A 20181-nucleotide genomic window follows, 5' to 3' on the forward strand; every position below is an offset into this window, starting at 1 on the left:
TATAGATAGATATATACAGACAGACAGACAGACAGATAGATAGATAGATAGATAGACATAGATAGATAGATAGATAGATAGATAGATAGATAGATAGATAGATAGATAGATAGATAGATAGATAGATAGATAGATAGATAGATAGATAGATAGATAGATAGATTTGAGATTTGCAAAAGATTGCATTTAACAGTGGTATTCAATTTAAGTGAGTGTAAGATGATGGTTTAGGTGTAATACTGGAAATGAGCATGCACAATTAAATATCCAGTATTAGTCAATATCAATAAATGAAAAAGTATATATATATATATATATATATATATATATAATAACATATCATAATATATGCTTATTTAGTATTGCACTGAATGAACTGTTCATGTGTTTTTGCAGAAGACGTGTCACGCTTTAAAATCATGTACACTCCCCTTCATAATCCCATATGGAAAATGGTGATGCCAAGGCCTCTCTTTTGTCATCATTATCCATGTGTCAGAGTGGGAAAGGGGAGGAGGAAGAGAGATGGGGAAAACGAAGGAGAAGGAGGCAGGAGGAACACGCGAGAAGATTAGAGAATGATTGGCTAAAGGAGGATTAAAAACTCAGCCCAGTTGGCCGAGGTTCAGCTCCTTCTCCAACCGTGTGTAAGTGCGTGTTTGAGTATTTATGAGTGTTGCATGCATGTGTGTGCATGCATCTCTCTCTCTCTCTCTCTCTCTGTAGTATGACCAATGGCTGTTTATCGCTTTCAACACATATCGAGCAGACCAGCAGAACAGGTTAGAAAGAGCAAACAGAAGTGGGAGGGGAGAGAGGTAGAGAGAGAGAGAGAGAGAGAGAGAGAGAGAGAGAGAGGGGCCAGCGAGAAAGACTTGTCAGAGAAAGCCATAAAAGCATCGGAGGAAAAGGGAAAGGGAAGCTCATCTCTCTCTCTCTCTGTGTGTGTGTGTTGCCTATGTGAAGACAGCTGCAAAAGGAAGTAAGATTATGGAAATGTTGTTTGGCACAATATTGCAACAGATTGTTCTTTGTTGCTGTAAATGCATGCTGTAAATATGTGAGTTATGTATTATGTGAGAATCATTTCTTGCAGTAACACGTCGTGTTTATGTAACTTTATGCATGATCCAGCTCAACCAATGTTGTTCACACTTCAATATTTATTCACAAGCAAGATGGTGATTGAAATCTTGACACATCTCGCACACAGCATGCAAAGGTGTTAATATGGTGCCTTCGTGTTAACAGCACACTTCAGCTTCAATCTATAATTAAGCAGAGGATTTAAATATTCATGTGGCCTTGTAATCAGAATTCAGCCCTGCTTAAAGTCCTCAGGTCTCTGCATGGCAGGCTGATAACACTTACTCTATCAGCACGTGTGGAGGAACCAGAAGCTGTAAAACATGGTCGCTTAAGAAAGACACTTCTGTCTTTCAGTCTGTCTGCTTATTTGAAGGTTTGTATTTTCAGCTGCAGGTCTGCACATGTAGCGATACCATCTTTAATTAAACCACACAGGCTCCTACTATCACTTTATGCCTCCAGTGGATCGTGTTTGGAGTTCTTTATGAGCGACCCATTGTGTCTGCACAGAAAGCCGGAGCTGAAGTCCTTATTCTGAGCTTTATTAATAGGGATGTATTAGGATCAGTGCCGGCACTGTAATATCTCGTCCACGTGGCGGTATATTGCACACATACTGTACTTCTCTGTACTCTTGAGGTTCTTTAGTTCATCCAAAAATGAAATTTCTGTCAGTGTTTATTCACCTTCATGTCATTCAAAGCTTTCTTTCCTTGGAGCACAAAGAAGATATTTAAATGTACAATGAAAGTCAGTGGGGTCCAATGTTGTATAGACAAAATAAACAAATTCATACTGGTTTTGGAATGAGATAAGGGTGAGTAAATGATGACAGAATATTTCTTTTGGGTGGTACTATTCCTTTAAGATTCATTTTTGGCTTTAGAAAGTTGGCATACAAACTTTTGAATCATCATTTTTGCAAGCCGTTACAAAGCACACTCTGTTCATGTTAGTGGTAAATCGGCTGTGGGATGAAGCTGTGTTAATTCATTTCCTTCCCCATGCTTGTGGCCAAATCTGCAGCAAAGACAAAGGAGCTTTCACTGTTTTCCAGGAGCACTGGATTGAAACAGGAGAGGGGATTGGAGAGTTTGGCACTCGTTGGACAGTCAAACGTTTTTGTTTTTAACCCTGCCCTGTCCTTTTATTTAATGTAGCGTGTCATTTTTTTATGTGGCCAATCAGAATACTATACTGATTATTTGAAATATCTTAAATGTTGGCTATGTTAATGTTGTATAGGCATGCACATCATGTGATCTTGCATCATAATATTGCTGCTAGAACTGCTGGTATTTATGTCATATTTACCCATGAGGTAATCATTAAATTAGGTCCAAAGGTTATGTTGCTTTAGGTTTGAGGAAGGTCAATGTTGATATGACATTGCGTTTTGAGATTAGTTTCACAAAGCCTGTTGTATTTCTCTCCAAAATCAGTAAAAATAAACATTAATAAATACAAACATTTAATCATTTTATAAAAATAATAATTTTGCATTGATAAGCCAAAAGTTTTTTGCATTATTTTCATCCCGTTTTTCATGACTGTAAAAAAAAAAGAGCATTCTCATCATAATGCAAAAAAAACACAAAAAAAACCAAACATATTACTGTAACAGACAATAAAATAATACATTGTTTAGATTGTAAAATATTTGTATGGTAGAATTTGTTGTTCTGCCTTTATTTTGATTTAAATAAAATATCAGTGTGTTCAGACATGGTTGAATCTCATTACTGAATTAAGTTAATGCAAATCTATTTAGAATAATTAATGTGAATAATGAGAACTCAAATGCAAAGGGTACATGCACATTACAGCAATAAGAATTTAGAAAATGTAACTGATAGATATTATATATTTGCTTAAATTGTCATGAAAATAATGAATACATTTCATCATGATAATTATTGAATATGGCAATGACATACATAAATCCTGTAGCAGATCAAGGCAGGTGGAGTTGGGGGAGGGGGAGGGTTTCAGAGGAACATTTAAATGTTGAGCAAGCAATCTCATTGGCTGCAGGAGCAGCAGAGGCCAATCAGCTTGTGCCGTGTGATAATGATGTGATTGCTTGCAGATCATTCTACACCCTCTTTCATGATCGAACTAGACATTAAAATAATTATACTACAGGCTTTATTATCTTTCAGTAAAATATAATTTATTATTTGACCTTTGACACATTTCCCTGATTTACACTGATTACCACGTCAGTTTTTGTGTTATTCTTCCTGACAATGCTTTGAAGTCTCATCCTTTGTGAATGGTGGTGCTGTTAATGTCATATTTTTTTGCTGACCTTAATCATTTATTCTCCTAGTGATCATCTGCCTCTCTCTCTCTCAGGATGCTGTTGAGTTTGTTGGCAGTGGCGGTGGTTTCAGCGGCTGTCCTGTACGTCCTCTATCATTGGCTCATCCCTGCAGCTGTGCAGAACAGCGGCTGGCTGGCGCTCATCTGGCACGATGTCATCCTTGAGCGGGTCCTTAACATCACGACGGGATCATCACGCCCTCAGGTGACCCTCGTTGTCATTCATACATATGTCACTCACGTGTGCAGAGATCATCCTGATGGCTCCGATGCAAGTTTTTTAAGATGTTCAAAGAGGCTGATAAAAAAAGTAACAAAAGGTACCATGGCATTACTATGTTTTGGATACCATGTTTTTGGGCATGTATCATGGAAGTCTTGATCATGGTAATACTATGTTTTTGGTGAATTTAACAAATACTTTAAAACATTATATAAATGTATTTATTATAAAAAAATTATGTTGGACCGGTTATGTTTTTTTTTACTGTGTCGTTTCATCACATTTAAGAACATTTTCCATTCTTTCTTTTTTTTGCATTCAAAATCTTTTTTTATGTATTTATTTATTATTTTTAATTTATTTATTATTAAAAACTTTACAATAAGGTTTAATTTGTTAACATTAGTTACTAATGTTACAACTAACATAAACTAACTATGAGCAATATATTAATACAGCATTTATTAACCTTGGTTAATGTTATACAAATGTTCATGTTCGTGTTAGATCACATTAACTCATAATAAAAGATACAACTTTCGATCTTAAAAATGTAGTAGTAAATGTTGAGATTAACATAAACTAAGATTAATAAATGCTGTACAAGTATTGTTCATTGTTAGTTAACAAAGTGTTACCATCTTTCCATTAAGAAAATAAAGCCATTTTTAGGCACTGTAGGATTATATTATAAGAACATCTTTCATTACAGTCATGTATATATAAAAAAACTCACTTTAATCATAATACAAAGAGAAATTCTCTTTACTGTAATAATGATCAATTATTTAAATTGTAGAATATTTATACATTATGGTTACATAATGCACTTAATTTAAATTAAAAAACATTTTTTAAATGATTTTCATTAGTGTATTGTATTAATAAGAATCTAATGCATCATATAAATGCCACCATGGTACTGTGACAGTAATTTTTTTTAAAGGAATGATGATTAAACAGGATTATAAAACCCTATAAAATAGATTGAAATAACCGTTTGAGTAATTCCTGGCCTCATGTTATGTCTTTATCTTGCAAGTATTGTTCTCTGGCTTTGCTGAAGAACACTGGTGTTGATCATTTCTGATTTATATGAACACAGCGCATTCTGAAAGCCGTTCAAAAGAATGCCACAAAAGGCGACCCTCAGAGCGTAATCTCAGCCATCGACTACTACTGCCGGCACAAAGAATGGGCCATGAACGTGGGCGATGATAAAGGTAGCCACATTTTTCATTCCCTGCCTTCTTCTCTGCGCCCTTTCTAATTTTCTTACCAATTGTTAGATTTTTTTCCCATGTATTATCTCTCTCTCTCTCCTCTGCTCTTGAGTAAATGGCCTTGAGGCTGCTCACAGCCGGCTGTTCTGAATGAGAAGTGATGGCAGTCTCCTGTCTACTGGGTCAATATGCTCTCTGCGTGACTGCACACACGCACACTAGTTGCATGTACGCCCGTGAACAATGTGCAGCCATTGCATCCAACACAATGCACTAATGCATTATGGGACTGAGGGTGATTCGTTTCACATGTGATCCCGAATGGGCTGTGAATCTATTTTATGTGATATACAAATTTAGTATATTTTGATTGTTGGTGATAGTTGTAATTTGAGGGGAACTGACTTCATAAATCCTTAAATGATCACCAAAAAAAAGAAGAAAAAAGAAGAAGAGATGATTGGAGGCAATGAGCAAAAACACTGCAAAAAAGATTTTTGTCTTGTTTTACAGTTCATATATTTATAAATATATCAAGATACATGAGAAGCGAAATAATCGAGATATTGTAGTTTTTGTTAATATTTTAAATTAAATTTCCACTTTAAAGTTTTTGCAATTTAGTTTTTTTGTCATTTTTATTAGATTAAAAAAAGTATTTTATAAAGATGATATTTTAATGAGAAGTGTTGCCTTGGCATGTACAATGTACTTTTTTTTTTCTATTTTATCTTTTTTCAGTTCAAGCTTGTTTTGTTTTTAATTTTTTTTAATGGTTTTAGTTTTATTTAACTGTAATAATCCTGCATCCATGGTGTATGATTAAATCAAGAAAAATATCTGCCAATGGGGTAAAAAATAAACTTAATTCAAAGGGAAAACAAGATTTATTTATTTTTTCTCATCCGATTGACAGATATTTCATGTTTTAGGGAAACTTCACTTAATTTTGAAACACATTTCGGACTGTCATTCTTGTAAGTCATTTTGCGCCTCAAGTAGGCTAAATGTATTTTAATTTAAGTATGTTTAAACGTTTGAACTGGAAAACAAGCAAATACAATGTAAGAATTTTTTGTTGTTGCACTGAATAACCTAATTTAGATCTGAGTTTTTAGTTTATTTTTGTACTATTTTTTAGTTTACTTTTACGACTGATGCTGCTTAGCAGCTCATGTGCGACAGCAGGCACTGATGAACAAATGCTGCTAATGGGGCAGAAAGGCACTAATGATATTTCGACTATGCCATTAGCCACCTCATTGATTGTTTTCAGAATTTAGTGTAGAGTTCTGTGTCTCTCTGAAGGGCTCATCCTGGATTCAGTGTTGACGGAGGTGAACCCCAGCATGGCTCTGGAGCTTGGCACATACTGTGGTTACTCCAGCGTTCGTATCGCTCGACTGCTGTCCCCCAACTCCAAACTCATTACCGTCGAATTCAACCCAGCCTTTGCCGCCATTGCTCGTCAGATCATCGCCTACGCCGGCCTTCAGGACAAAGTAAGAACAAAAGAGCTAGTGCTGCTTTTTGAAAACAGTATAGGCTACACTGTAAAAAAAATTCGTAATTTTAACAGTAAAAAACTGTAAAAAAGCAAGGGAAAAGAAATGTTAATTCCTTAACAGTATGTACCCTTACTATATACAGTGAAAAACTGTAATAGCTCTCACGGGACATTTCATGTAATTTTACATTAATATACTGTTAAATGTATGGATTTTGGAAGTACACTGTAAAAAAAAACTTACCGTTGCATATACCGTACCGTAAAAAATACGGTAGCAATTGTTTACTAATTTTACAAAGTTTTACATCATCGAACTAAAAATTACGGTATAAAAACTGGCAGCTGGTTGCCAGTACTTTACCGTAAAAAATATGGTAGTAATATTTTAGGTTTTACGGCAGTGATCTAAATATTACGGAAAAAAACTGGCAGCTGTGGTTGCCAGTACTTTACCTTAAAAAATACAGTAGAATTTTTTTTGTTTTTACGGCACTGAACTAAAGTTTATGGTAAAAAACTAGCAGCTTGCAAGTGCTTTACCGTAAAAAATACGGTAGTAATATTTTAGGTTTTATGGCATTGAACTTCAGTTTATGTAAAAAACAAACAAAAAAACCTGCCAGCTGTGGTTTAATCTAAAAAAATATTGTATTACAAACCAATTTGTCATAATAAAATGTATTATTGAGAATTACCAGAGGTTCAGACGATGTTTTATTGAAAATAATAAAGTTTGAAGTTACCATTATGGAGATGAGTGTTTGCTGTAGTTGGGCTCTTGACCCTTGATATTCTAACTTTAGATTTACTCTGACTGCCCTAACTGTGTGGTTATATAACACAAACATTATGGCATGAAAATCAGAGAGAAAATGTGACCAGGTGATGTTGGCAGGTTAATGATGACATAATCATAATGTAGTGGTCTGATTCACTGATCTCATAAAGAGTCTTATCTCTCACTTTATGAGCAAATTTATAATATTAATATATTTCATATTTTTGAGTATAATATCTCTGTGACCCCACATGTGAGCCAGCAGTGAGAAACAGATAATCTGAAGAACTTTAAATATACATGTTGTAGATAAAGGTTTTGCACTTCTGAGTGATTTAAACCAACACAGAATAAAGAGTCAGCGTATGAATCTCAACAACGGTGACAATCAACACAATAATCAGATAAAACTCTGAACATCACAAAACAAGCTACTAAAAAGCTGCAACAAAAACAACATAAAAAATAAAAGCAGATATAATAATAAAAGAAAATACTAAGGCAATTCAGCATAATGTATTCCTGCTGCAATGCATGCTGGGAGATACTGATGAGTTTTGATTGGAGGCTGCATCAAGTGCACTGCACTTTTATCATCGCCATTGTTGAGATTCATATGCTGATTCTTGATGTCTGTGTGTGTTTAAAAGACACAGTAGTTCAAACCTTAGTTGTGCACCATGTTTTTAAAATTCTTCTGATTATCACAACACTGATGGATCACATGCTGTAGAATCATAGGACTACTACAATCAATGTAAAATGAATGACACATATAATTTAAGATAAGACTCTATAAGAGCTCAGAGAATCAAACATGGTGATTGCCATCATAAATACACAACTGACATCATATGATTCATTTTCTCTCTGATTTTCTAGCCATAATCAGCATGTCTTATAAACACAGAGTTACAGCAGGCAGAGAAAAACAAATGTTAGAAAGTCAAGGGTCAAGAGTCCAACTAAAGCAGTCACTGATCTCAATCATGGTGACTTCAAATGAAACAATAAATCATCAACATCTAAACCTCTGTTAATTCTCAAAGAGAACTGTAGATGTATGACAGAAATAAAGTCAGTCTGGTTAGTAATAAGTGAAGCTGGTAATGCTGTTTGTGGAGTTGTTTAATCCTCCTCTGCTGAGATCTTCATAGATTTAATGTCTTCTTTACTCTTCAGTTGATTTCATCTAAGACTGTGGCTGAAGTCTATGGAAGCTTGTTTCAGCCACTGAATAATAAATAAATAATAATAATTGCGACTTTTTATCTCACAATTCTGACTTTTTTTCTCACAATTGCGATATATCAAGTCAGAATTGTGACATTTTTTTCTCAGAATTGCGAGATATGAAGTCAGAATTGTGAGAAATAAAGTCGCAATTCTGAGAAATAAAGTCGCAATTGCGAGATATAAAGTCAGAATTGCAAGATATAAAGTCAGAATTCGGAGAAATAAAGTCGCAATTCTGAGAAATAAAGTCGCAATTGCGAGATATAAAGTCAGAATTGCAAGATATAAAGTCAGAATTCTGAGAAATAAAGTCGCAATTCTGAGAAATAAAGTCGCAATTCTGAGAAATAAAGTCGCAATTGCGACATATAAAGTCAGAATTCTGAGAAAAAAAGTCAGAATTGTGAGATATAAAGTCAGAATTGCGAGATATAAAGTCAGAATTGTGAGATATAAACTATTCTGAGGTAAAAAAAAAGTCCCGTCATTTTTTCCCCTTAGAATTGGACTTTATATCTCTTATATCTCACAATTCTGAGAAAAGATGTCAGAATTGCGTGTTATAAAGTCAGAATTGCGTGTTATAAAGTCGCAATTGCGAGAAAAAAAGTCAGAATTCTGACTTTATAACACGCAATTCTGACTTTATATCTCGCAATTCTGACTTTATAACACGCAATTGCGACTTTATATCACGCAATTCTGACTTTATATCTCGCAATTCTGACTTTATAACACGCAATTGCGACTTTATTTCACGCAATTCTGACTTTATATCTCGCAATTCTGACTTTATAACACGTAATTGCGACTTTATATCACGCAATTCTGACTTTATATCTCGCAATTCTGACTTTATAACACGCAATTGCGACTTTATTTCACGCAATTCTGACTTTATATCTCGCAATTCTGACTTTATAACACGTAATTGCGACTTTATTTCACGCAATTCTGACTTTATATCTCGCAATTCTGACTTTATAACACGCAATTGCGACTTTATTTCACGCAATTCTGACTTTATATCTCGCAATTCTGACTTTATAACACGTAATTGCGACTTTATTTCACGCAATTCTGACTTTATATCTCGCAATTCTGAGAAATAAAGTCAGAATTGCGAGATGTAAACTCGCAATTGTGAGATAAAAAGTCGCAATTATCTTTTAAAATGTTTTATTCTGTGGCGGAAACAAGCTTCCATAGAAGTCAGTTGTAGTTCTTGTGTTTCTTGTGTTGTTTCTCTAAATTGACATTCCCAGAATTCCCTGTGTGACACTTCACATTTGATGCTATTTCATTTAAATAATTATGTTTCTTCTTGGTTTTTGTTATCAGTTTTATACATTTGGGGTTTATATTACATCATATATTGTTTAATGAATGTTTATGGCATTATTTGGAGTCATGTGTGTGTCACCATGATGGTGTTTTGTATTTGTGTGTATGACACTGTACACCTTTTTAATATTATCATGTACCTCAGTTTGTGGAAAACTAATGGTATACTTAAATCATCGTGTGCTTTTCTTTTTTACCACCTGTATTATTATGATGGTTATCAGTATATTACAAAGATATAACGTAGACTTTAATACTTTAGTGAAATTTAATGATAATATTTATCAGTTTATGTAATATAATGGTTGTCCTGTGAAAACTGAAAGGTTCCTATTGTATTTTTTATGGTAAAGTACTGGGAACCACAGCTGATTTTTTTTTTTTTACCACACATTTAAATCCTGCTGATGTTTTTTATTTTTTATTTTTTTTTAAGTAAGGTTGCTACCATATTTTTTACGGTAAAATACTGGCAACCACAGCTGCCGTTTTTTTACCGTAAATTTCACCGTTTTTTTTAACAGTGACTAGTTTCTAAACAATATGTGTATGCAAATAAACTACAAAATACAACAGCGTGTGAAATTATAATATGCTACATTTTTGCCATTTGACCTCTTTCCATTGCATGCTTAATTCAGCAAATGGCATCAAATTATCGGTAACAACTTACAATAAGGGTTACATTTGTTTACATTAGTTAAAATTAAAGGGTTTGTTCACCCAAAAGTGAAAATGATCCAATAATTTACTCACCCTAGAGCCATCCTTGGTGTATAGGCCTATGACTTTCTTCTTTCAGCCAAACACAATTGGAGTTTTATTATATCCTGGCTCTTCCAAGCTTTATTATGGGAGTGAATTGTAATTTATTTTGAATCCCAAAAAAGTGCATACATCCATCATAAAAGTAATCCATACGTCTCCAGGGGGTTAATAAAGGTATTCTGTAGCAAAACGTTCTTGTAAGAAAAATATCCATATATATTATTTTCAGGGTTTGAAATTAACTTTTTCACTCACCGGCCAATTTGGCTTCTAAATTTTTAAGTTACCGGCCATTCAGAACTTCTACTAGCCAAAAAAACAAAGAAAAGAAAAAAAGAAGAAGAAATATATATATGATAATTTGGATTTCATACATTAATTTCTTATTCAAACAAAATCCTGTCATGTCGAACCATGCCCCTTAGTGGCCCTATTTGGTCTTAATCCCGCAAAGGTGTCCTCATCATCTAGTCGAATGCTCTAGCCTTTTGCTTGATAATTGCTAAAAGGCTCTAATGAACTGGAAAAATCCTTCCCCACACAGTTTTTTTTTTTCATTGGATGCATGACCTGTTGCAGTTTATTCAATTGAAAAAAAAAATTGATTTACAATGCTTGGCAGAACGGAACAATTTCACACGATCTGGCTAACCTTTCCTTTTGTACTTTAACAAATAATTTGTTTCCTATAAGTTACCCTATATGTAACCATTCCTCTACATTTGACCCTTGCTGTTCTTGTCCTCTCTCTCACCCCTGATTGATTAAGAAACAGAGAGTACATAAAAAAGGGGAATAAATGGTATGGTTTTTCTGCCAGCTGGCAGTGATTGTTTAAAAAGGTGCAAGTTGTTGTTATTCTTTTTCTTTTTTCCCTTTCTTAGTAATGTTTTCATTTTTGCTGTATTTTGTCTATTGCTACCACACTGTATGCATATATGTAATACACATATATATGTTAATTTAATATTATTTTACTTATATTGTAATATATTAGTATGTTTTGGAGCATGCATTATAATAATTTTCTTTTAAAAAATGTGGGATGTTGGAAAATAACAATATATTTTCTGTTAACCAAATGCTTTTTAATCTTCGCTATTGCACTTTTTTGATTATTCAAATGCCAGTTTTGTTTGAATTGAAGCAGGAAACAGAACATTTTGTAATGCCAAACTAAGTGATTGTTTTGTTGATACCAGCATTGACACCTCAAAGCACTGAAAATGCCTTCGTTGTTTCTTTTAAAGGTTACTATAGTGGAGGGAGACTCTGGTGATTTGATTCCCAAAATGAAGGAGCGATTTGGATTAAAATCTTTTGATTTTGTGTTTTTGGACCACTGGAAAGATCGTTACGTTGCAGATACTAAACTTCTTGAGGTAAGAAGCCCCAAAATTACACCGTTACACACTTAAAAAATAAAGGTTCTATATTTTCATCTGGTCCCAATGAACTTTTAACATCCATAGAAGTTTTCCACGGCACAAAATGTTCTTTACAGTACCTTTTTTTCCAGTGGAAAACCTCCCTTTTTAAAGGGGTCATCGGATGCCCATTTTCCACAAGTTGGTATGATTCTTTAGGGTGTTCATGTAAAGTTTGTAATATACTTTGGTTAAAATTCCTCAATGGTTGTGTAAAACAACACCCTTTTTACCTCCTCAAAAACAGCTTTGTTCACAGTTACCTGTTTCGGTGCATGTCTCTTTAAATGATAATGAGCAACTGCTCACCACACCCCTCTCTTCCATGGGGAGTGTCCAATGGCTGAGGGCAGAAATATGCTAATATGGGACAGTCCGTCAGTGGTCATTGGCGGAGCATGAGCATTAAGACGTCATTGTGCTCAGAAAATCCAAACTGCTTGATTATTGAGTGACTTTTTGAGGATAAAAAAAAAGGAGTGAATGGATTTTTTTCATTGTATGGTGGTTTTCTCCACACACTGCAAAGACACTTTTATATGCAAACGCCATATAAATGTGAATTTTGCATCCGATGACCCCGTTAAGAGTGTACTTTAACCCCTTAAGTAATCATCCTAACATAAGGAAAATTACAAATGTATTTATTTGATGACATTGCAGGACTGTGGTCTACTCAGAAAAGGCACTGTCCTGTTGGCTGACAACGTCATTTGTCCTGGAGCCCCAGAATATTTAAAATATGTGAGGAACAACCCACGCTATGAGAGCCGATACTACCCGTCCGTCCTGGAGTACACCAAAGCAGAAGATGGCCTGGAGAAATCTGTCTTCTTAGGATGAGGAAGTTCTCATTTTACAAGCAGATGTGCATAAATGGTTGTGTAAAACAGGGGCGAAACAAGGGGGAAAAGAACAAGCCAATTCCTCTAAAATACCCAATGTTTCTGTCTTGTGATGCCATGTCTTCTAGGATCAGACAAAACTGATCTTTTTGTCCTTACCAAAAAAAAAAAAAAAAAAAACCTGCAACAATGTAATGCTGTGAAATGTCATTGTACACCATTTCTACTGACCTATGGTAAAAAAAAGATATTAAGATATTTTACAATACAACCTTGTGATATCTTGTACAATTTTTCAGGAAGGTCAATACAATTTATTGTTTGATAAACATGAAATTCAATCTCTTAAAAATCTTGTTTTTTTTTCTAAGCACAGATGTCCTTCATATTGACATTGTGAATTGGATCAACTTCGAACGAAAACACGGATCAACATCGGCAGGGCTTTTGAATCATGGAGAAACCTCCGCTTTGTATTGGTTGCAATCTGAAACATCACAGCTAGAGGCCGCTGAAAACTACATATAGCCCCTTTAATACAATAAATAAAACCATTACTTTTGGCTCATTAGCTCATGCAGAAATTTCCCCAGTGTGGGATTAATAAAGTCTATCAATCAATCAATTACTTAGGACAATTTGTATCTAAAGACAATATTATTCATAAAATAATAAGAATAATTTATATGACCCCCAAAAACTCACCCAATGAGAATTTATATGTTAAAAAAAGACTAAAAATAATAATAAAAAACGACTTGAGCAAATTTTGGAAACAGGCAAGAGGTAGAATTAGAGTAAAATTTCATGAATAAACAATTTATTATGCTTTCAGAGGACATTAAGCCTCTTTTCATGGGAACATGGAACACCGTTTTCACAATGGTGGAGCGTTCTTGTGTGAGTTATACAGTGTTTTACTCTGAGAGTATGAAACTGTCAATCAGAACAATCTACAAGAGGTTTACATCTGTTCTTTGACAGAAAAAAAAACACAGTACAAGTAGAACATCTGTTCAAAGATTGAATGTTGAGAAGTATGCAAACAATTACAGAAAAAGAAATGCATCTGATGTAATCGCCAATACCACTCTGTAGTATCACCAAAACCTGACAGTAACCTTAATGTTCTCAGCACATCATTCCTGGGCCCTTCCACTACTGAAGATCTTGGCCAGGAGGGAAACGTTTGATTGAGCTTTGTCCTGGATGGTTTTGCTCTTCTCTTGTGCCTTCTGGAGGTTCTTCTTGGATATGCCTTTGTCCTTAAACCGTTTCAGGTGGATCTCTTCTTCTGTAGAACGCTGTTTGTAGTCCCATGTCTTCTCCTCTACAACCTCTCCCTTCTTCTCCTTCTTCTTCTTTAGTTTCTCCAGATTCTGGCTCTTTTCCACACTAGCCAGGTAGAAGTTGGTCTCCTTCTTCGCTTGGGAGATTTCCGTCCTCATACGCTGGTGATAGACCGTCTGCTCATAAGCCAATCGCTCGCTGAGATGGCACCAATGGAACCGGTGCAGATACTTGATGAAAGAGAGAAAAGAAAAAAAGTCATATATTATGAATTTTATATTGTACAAGGGAGGTACACTACCATTCAAAAGTGTGGGATGTCTCTTATGCTGCAATTATTTGATCAAAATTACTCCAGTCTTCAGTGTCACATGATCCTTCAGATTCTAGATATTCAGATATCGCCATCTACAGGTCATTGAAGGTACTATAGCTTGTGCGTCTTACCTAAACTTGTCAATAAGGCTAAGTTGCACAAATGCAGGTGCATTAGCATGTAGTTGTTAATCGCAGGTGTTTCAAATATGAGATGAGCCCATGATGAGGCCCAAACCAGTGTAAGTGCAACATTATTTCATTGATCTGTTATGTTGAAAATAAATTTCTAAAGGATATTGGTTTCCTTATCCCCTTTTTGAGAACTTGAGCTTAACTGAGACTTGAGTGTCTGTAGACATTTAAGAGGCTGTTGTGTCGATTGCAGTTTTGAGGTGTTCAGTTTCATCTTGATTTTAGAAAATAAACGTGATTGCTCTCCTCACAAATCAGCTGTTTCTTGTTTTTCACAGGCATGTCTCTTAGGTGTTGAGGACTAGTGCATCTCTGAGCCTACATTCAGTATGAGTAAAATACTTAAAGGGGTCCTATTTTGCCCTTTTACAAAGTCTTGATTTTGTTTTGGAGTATACTAGATAATGCTTTCATGCTTGATTGTAAAAAAAAAAAAAAAAAATTCCCCCATATTTTACATTAGTACAGCACCTCACTGTTTTCAGGTACTCTACACACCTCTGTGGCAGTTGGGTTGCCAACTTCAGAAAAGAAAAATGCGGGACAATCGTCGTTCTTTACAGGAAAATAAGGGACACTCCAAATAGGTATTTGTACTGTATCACATAATATATGTCATTTCAGGTTCGTATGCGTTTAAAATTTTCTCAGACATAAACACATTTGTTTTGCTTAACCTATTTATGTACAATTTAACGTTAATTCTAAAACGAATTTTGAGGTTCACACAAAAAAAAGTCACATTACACACAAACCATAGTTAATAGTACCACAATAATAACATTTATCTGAAATAGAAAGCTTTTGTAACATTATACACTACATTTTAAAGAAATTAAAGAAAGTAATAGCCTACTTTTATTCAGCAAGGACACATTAAAGTAATCAAAAGTGACAGCAAGACATATAATGTTACAAAAGCTATTTTATTTCGGATAAATCTACTTTGAACCCTCTATTCATCAAAGAATCCTGACTTAAAAACAAAACAAAAAAACATTACTATTAATCAGAAATGTTTCTTGGGCAGAAAATGACATCAGCATATTATTCCCTCAGGAAGATTTCATGTTTTCTTGCGTGGCTGGATGTTGGACTCATGAACAATAATCGCATTGTTTGAATTCACCAGAACTGATTTGCCGAAATCAAAACCTGGCCGGACAGTGAAAGGGATTTGCCGTTAGCGCGAGTCCGGATCGAAACGGGAGCGACCAGACAGCAAAGGATTCTGTTCGCAAATCAAACAATGATTTGTTATTCGTATGGTCTGATGCGCGTGAGTGTGGGCTGTGATTGGATGATGCGGTGTCATGATCATTCTCAAGTGTCGTGTTGCTGTTGTATCAGCCAGTGGTTAAATCAGCATAGCAGTCTATTTAATCGGGACAAGGGAGGTCCCGTACGGGACAAATAAATTAGGCCCAAAATACGGGACGTCCCGGCTAATTCGGGACAGTTGGCAACCCTAGTGGCAGTGTATCTGTATTATGTACCTTGATGGACCACAGGTCACTGCTGAAATGGCTCCTCTTCCTGTTGGCCATGGGTGTGTTGTGCAGAGTGGTTGAGACTCTCTTAGCGATGCGCTTGTCTCTGAACTCCACCCATCCCTCAGTGAAACTGGATGATCTGCTTCCTGCCTTCTTTTTCTTATTTTTTACACAACGATCTAAAAGAGAGTCCGATTTTCAGTGGGAATGTTGGTCAAACATGAAAACATGCACTTTCTACACAGTAAGTGTGAAAAATTTATGCACCCCTTGATGGAAATAATTTCACTACATTTATTACCATCAAGATGTGCATCGATTTTTGGTCAAAATCTTGTTTCGACAATGTAAGAGTCCAGCACTCTGTAAAGTCTCCTCCAGCACATCCCAAAGACTTTCAATGAATTAAAGGTCTGGACTCAATTCATGTGTGAAAATTATTCGTCATGCTCCCTCACAACAATTCTTTCACAATTTGAGCCTAATCTTGACATTTTCATGTCTTCCTACATGATTGTTTAAGAAATGAAAAGCTGTTTAGAATAACTGTTGCCAAACATATAACATGCCAGAAACATAATAATCACTGTTATAAAGACCTAATCATTGATTCTTAAGCATCTGCCTATATATATATACACACATACCTTGCTGTTCAAAAGTTTGGGGATGTTTTAGAAAGAAGTAAAAGGTAAAAAAGACAAGTCAACAGCTTTATTTCAGTCATGTAGTTTTTTACCTTCAGGCTGTAGGAAGATCCTGCCGATCTCTCCGTACACACTCAGCATATTCCGCATGTGTTTTGGTCTCATCCTCGGAGGGATGTGTCCTATATACACGATACCTGGAATAAGTTTCTTGCCCTTTGGTTTCTCAAGCTCATCTTCTTCATTAGTCCCCGCTTCAAGAGCTCCACCATCATCATCATCTCCATCTTCACAGTTCATCTCCTCCTGGTCAGCATGTTGGACACAGTTTGCTTTCTCATCCTCCTCTGGTTTAGGGTCATTTAACTCTTCTTCACTGGCCATAGCTTGTATTTCTAGGTCATTCTTCTCCAGGAGAGCCATTACTGCATGTCACAACTATTACAGACTGAAATAAAGAATGCAGGATATCTTATAAAATCACACTAAAACAGATAAAGTTAGTTCCAGCTCTAATATATTTAATGTCACGCTGTAGTAATATCTGTTCACGTACTCTACAAGTCAGTACCTTTTCAAAAACACCTTTATTTGAAGTAATTCTTACTTTGAAAGAGTGTTTCTTATAAAATATTGTCTTTATCCATAAAGATTTGAGTCCATTCCAAGATGTTTTTGAGGAAAACTACAGAGATAAATCGACTCGTTCAACACATGCGGCGCAGAAAGTAGCTCTGACGTCTAAATCAAGCGTCAAGAAGACAGAATGGACTCTCTTAAAGAGACAGAACTCTTTTTAAAATATATAATGCGTCCAATAATATCCATTCGAATCTGTTTAATGTAAAATATATTCTTAATATAATGTTCTTAACCTATCTGCATTTGATATATCCCAGGCATTACTACGGGAATGGAAAATTATTTAAGGCACTCTTTTATTGTAGTCTTCATATTAAACAGTAGAGGACGACAAAATACAGGAAGTAAATATTGGGAAAAGGAACTATCGGAGCCAATGCATTTTACAGCGTTATATAAAAGACATCAAAGAAAGAACTAAAGTAATAATGTGCAAATTATTATGTTAAAACGTAGCCCGCACTTTTGCACATCCTGATCAGTAATGTATTGTAGAAAAATGAAGAATTAAGAAAAATCTACTCTCAAGACGAGAAGATGGATGTGGTATGGATGCAATTGCAATTATTATACATTTCTTTAATGATAAATACATGTGATGACAATTATTCAGCTTTCTCAGTAAAGATCTTTTTGTGTCTGAAAAGATATAGGTATAAAAATATTTACTGTATTCTGCTGTCCAAAGTTATGATGCTTTTGAATTTAAACTAGGTTGTTGATTGAATGTCGAACATAAAAGCTTACACTGTTGCTGGTAGCAAAATGTAACTGTATGGGATCAACTGAAACATTATGAAATATAAAGCATTTAATGGGATTGTTATTGCTGGAACATATATGCATTTCCTATACCAAAAAATAAATACAAATTTTGTGTTTATTTTTATAGAAGCCTCAGTTTATGAAGAAAAACCTACAAAAATGTCACAAATTCCCCAGGTCTTCTCCGCTAATTTATCTTTCAGCCACAGGAAACTTCAAACCAATCATCAAAAATTCATTACTGCAAAGCTGGTATAAATAAAGACCTGTAAAATAATGGCACGATGAAAAGGGAGGGATGTTTAGAAGCGTTCAAAAGAAGTAAAGACATACTCGTCTACCGTTATCCCCAGGAGTGTGTTCCTCCCTGCAGGGATGCTCGGCTCTATGCATGGCCATGTGCCCGTCACATGTGGGTTCCTGCATTATTGAAGAGGATGGCTTGGGTTTAAAGAGAGCTCTGCAGCAGTTCTGGCTCTGGCACATCTGTCTATTCACATTTAACCCCGAACATCGGGGCCACAGGCTCAAGGGATTCATCAGAAATGGTGGAGGAAGATGCAATCTCCTCCTTAAACCAGACACTTCCTACTTAAACTTTGCTTCTGTGCCCACGGAGAGTGTTTATTTTAGCTAATGTGATACAGGAGACCGGGGCTTGTTGTCACACAAGGAAGATTCCACATTAGCCTTGACAATTGAATTGATAATTGTTTATCTTTTTGGCAAAATGGCAGGTTTCATTCCAATAACTGTGTGTGAGTTTTAATGTCTCTTATACTCAATAAGGCTGCATTTATATGATCAAAAATACAGTAAAAACAGTGAAATATTATTACAATTTAAAATGAAGGTAAATTCAATTCTATATGAATATATTTTGGAAATGTAATTTATTCCTGTGATGCAAAGCTGAATTTTCAGCATCATTACTCCAGTCTTCAGTGTCACATGATCCTACAGAAATTCTGATTTTCTGCTCAATTATTAATATTGATTCTTATTAATATCAATGTTGAAAACAGTTTTTTGCTACTTAATGTTCTTCTGGAAACTGTGATACATTGTTTTCCAGAATTCTTTGAATAGAACGTTCAAAAGAACAGGGTTTATTTGTAGCATTATAAATGTCTCTTTACTGTCACTTTTGATCAGTTTAATGCATCCTTGATGAAGAAAAGTATTAAAAATCTTTTTTACCGGAGTAGATCTTTAACACAAAGATTTGTTTAGACTTTGATGTCATTATTCCTTTCAGTCTGTCATTTTTTTAGATCTAATTATAACTGCTAGACTTTTTTAAATTCTTTGCTCAGAAAAAACAACCGACGAATATTACAGTTTTTTTCAGTGCATATGTTGATAAAAATGCAAAGTAATATTCTGTGTAAAAAAAAAAAAATATAATGTGCACAAAGGCAAATTGCTTTGGACATGCAGTATCTGGGGAGAGATTACAGACACATTATTTAACCGAGCCATTGCGCATGGAAATTATCACTGACATCATGACAGTCTAGACTAGAGGAAATGTGATGTGATACAAAGATGGACTAAACCTAAATTGACATTTTTAAAACAAGTTTGATTTGATATGAATCATCTTCATGGTCCATTTGGTTCCTGGCCAGTTGAAACACCAATAACCGCTTGACAGATGTGAAATCATTTGAGGAACATATTAGCGTGTGTTTGTTTTATGCAGAGTGTGACTGACAACTAAAGACACATTTCTGACAGTACACTGTCCACCAAATTTATACGCACACCAAACGGCTCACGGGTCATGATGGTGTGGATAGATTGCGACAGGCAACAAGGGTGCATAGAGCAATGCAGCAGAACAAAGAAAACTCCAGCTGATGTTATTTTCAGCTCAATCCCCGCGCTGCATTTGTTTGATACATCATATATAAGCAAGAAGAGTCAGTTTCTGTTGCATATCTAGGCATCATGAAAAATATAACAACAACTCTAGTCCAATTTGTCAAATTAGTAAATTATCCTCTTTTGATACAATGTCTTGTTAATGGGCCGAAACCCCAAAGACACCAAAGCAGACCACA

At 35.1% G+C, this 20181-nt stretch overlaps 2 protein-coding genes across 5 annotated transcripts; one reads left to right on the forward strand and one right to left on the reverse strand.

Annotated features, from left to right (window-relative positions):
• Window positions 1–820: 820 nt before the first annotated feature.
• On the forward strand, window positions 821–13120 carry comta (catechol-O-methyltransferase a). 2 transcript variants are annotated; one of them, XM_082189174.1, is made up of 6 exons: window positions 821–982; window positions 3448–3619; window positions 4743–4860; window positions 6169–6362; window positions 11747–11878; window positions 12587–13120. In XM_082189174.1, the coding sequence occupies exons 2-6, from the start codon at window positions 3449–3451 to the stop codon at window positions 12764–12766; spliced, it is 795 nt and encodes a 264-aa protein (XP_082045300.1). In that variant the 5' UTR covers window positions 821–982; window position 3448; the 3' UTR covers window positions 12767–13120. The 2 variants fall into 2 exon arrangements, with proteins under 2 accessions (XP_082045300.1, XP_082045301.1); XM_082189175.1 differs by lacking the exon at window positions 821–982 and adding an exon at window positions 1019–1462.
• A 25-nt stretch (window positions 13121–13145) lies between these two features.
• Window positions 13146–17450, reverse strand: abt1 (activator of basal transcription 1). Of its 3 annotated transcripts, XR_014211423.1 has the most exons (5): window positions 17280–17447; window positions 16801–17156; window positions 16065–16240; window positions 13398–14288; window positions 13146–13340 (listed from the first exon to the last, which is right to left on the reverse strand). XR_014211423.1 is itself a non-coding variant. In XM_082189181.1 (4 exons), exons 2-4 carry the CDS (start codon window positions 17129–17131, stop codon window positions 13908–13910), a joined length of 888 nt encoding a protein of 295 aa, XP_082045307.1. In that variant the 5' UTR covers window positions 17132–17156; window positions 17316–17450; the 3' UTR covers window positions 13146–13907. The 3 variants fall into 3 exon arrangements, 2 of the variants coding, with proteins under 2 accessions (XP_082045307.1, XP_082045306.1); XM_082189181.1 differs by having other exon boundaries at window positions 13146–14288; window positions 17316–17450; XM_082189180.1 differs by having other exon boundaries at window positions 13146–14288.
• Between the last annotated feature and the right edge of the window lie 2731 nt (window positions 17451–20181).

Source organism: Leuciscus leuciscus, assembly GCF_965113295.1.
Source record: "Leuciscus leuciscus genome assembly, chromosome: 13".
NCBI classification, from domain to species: Eukaryota; Metazoa; Chordata; class Actinopteri; order Cypriniformes; family Leuciscidae; genus Leuciscus; species Leuciscus leuciscus.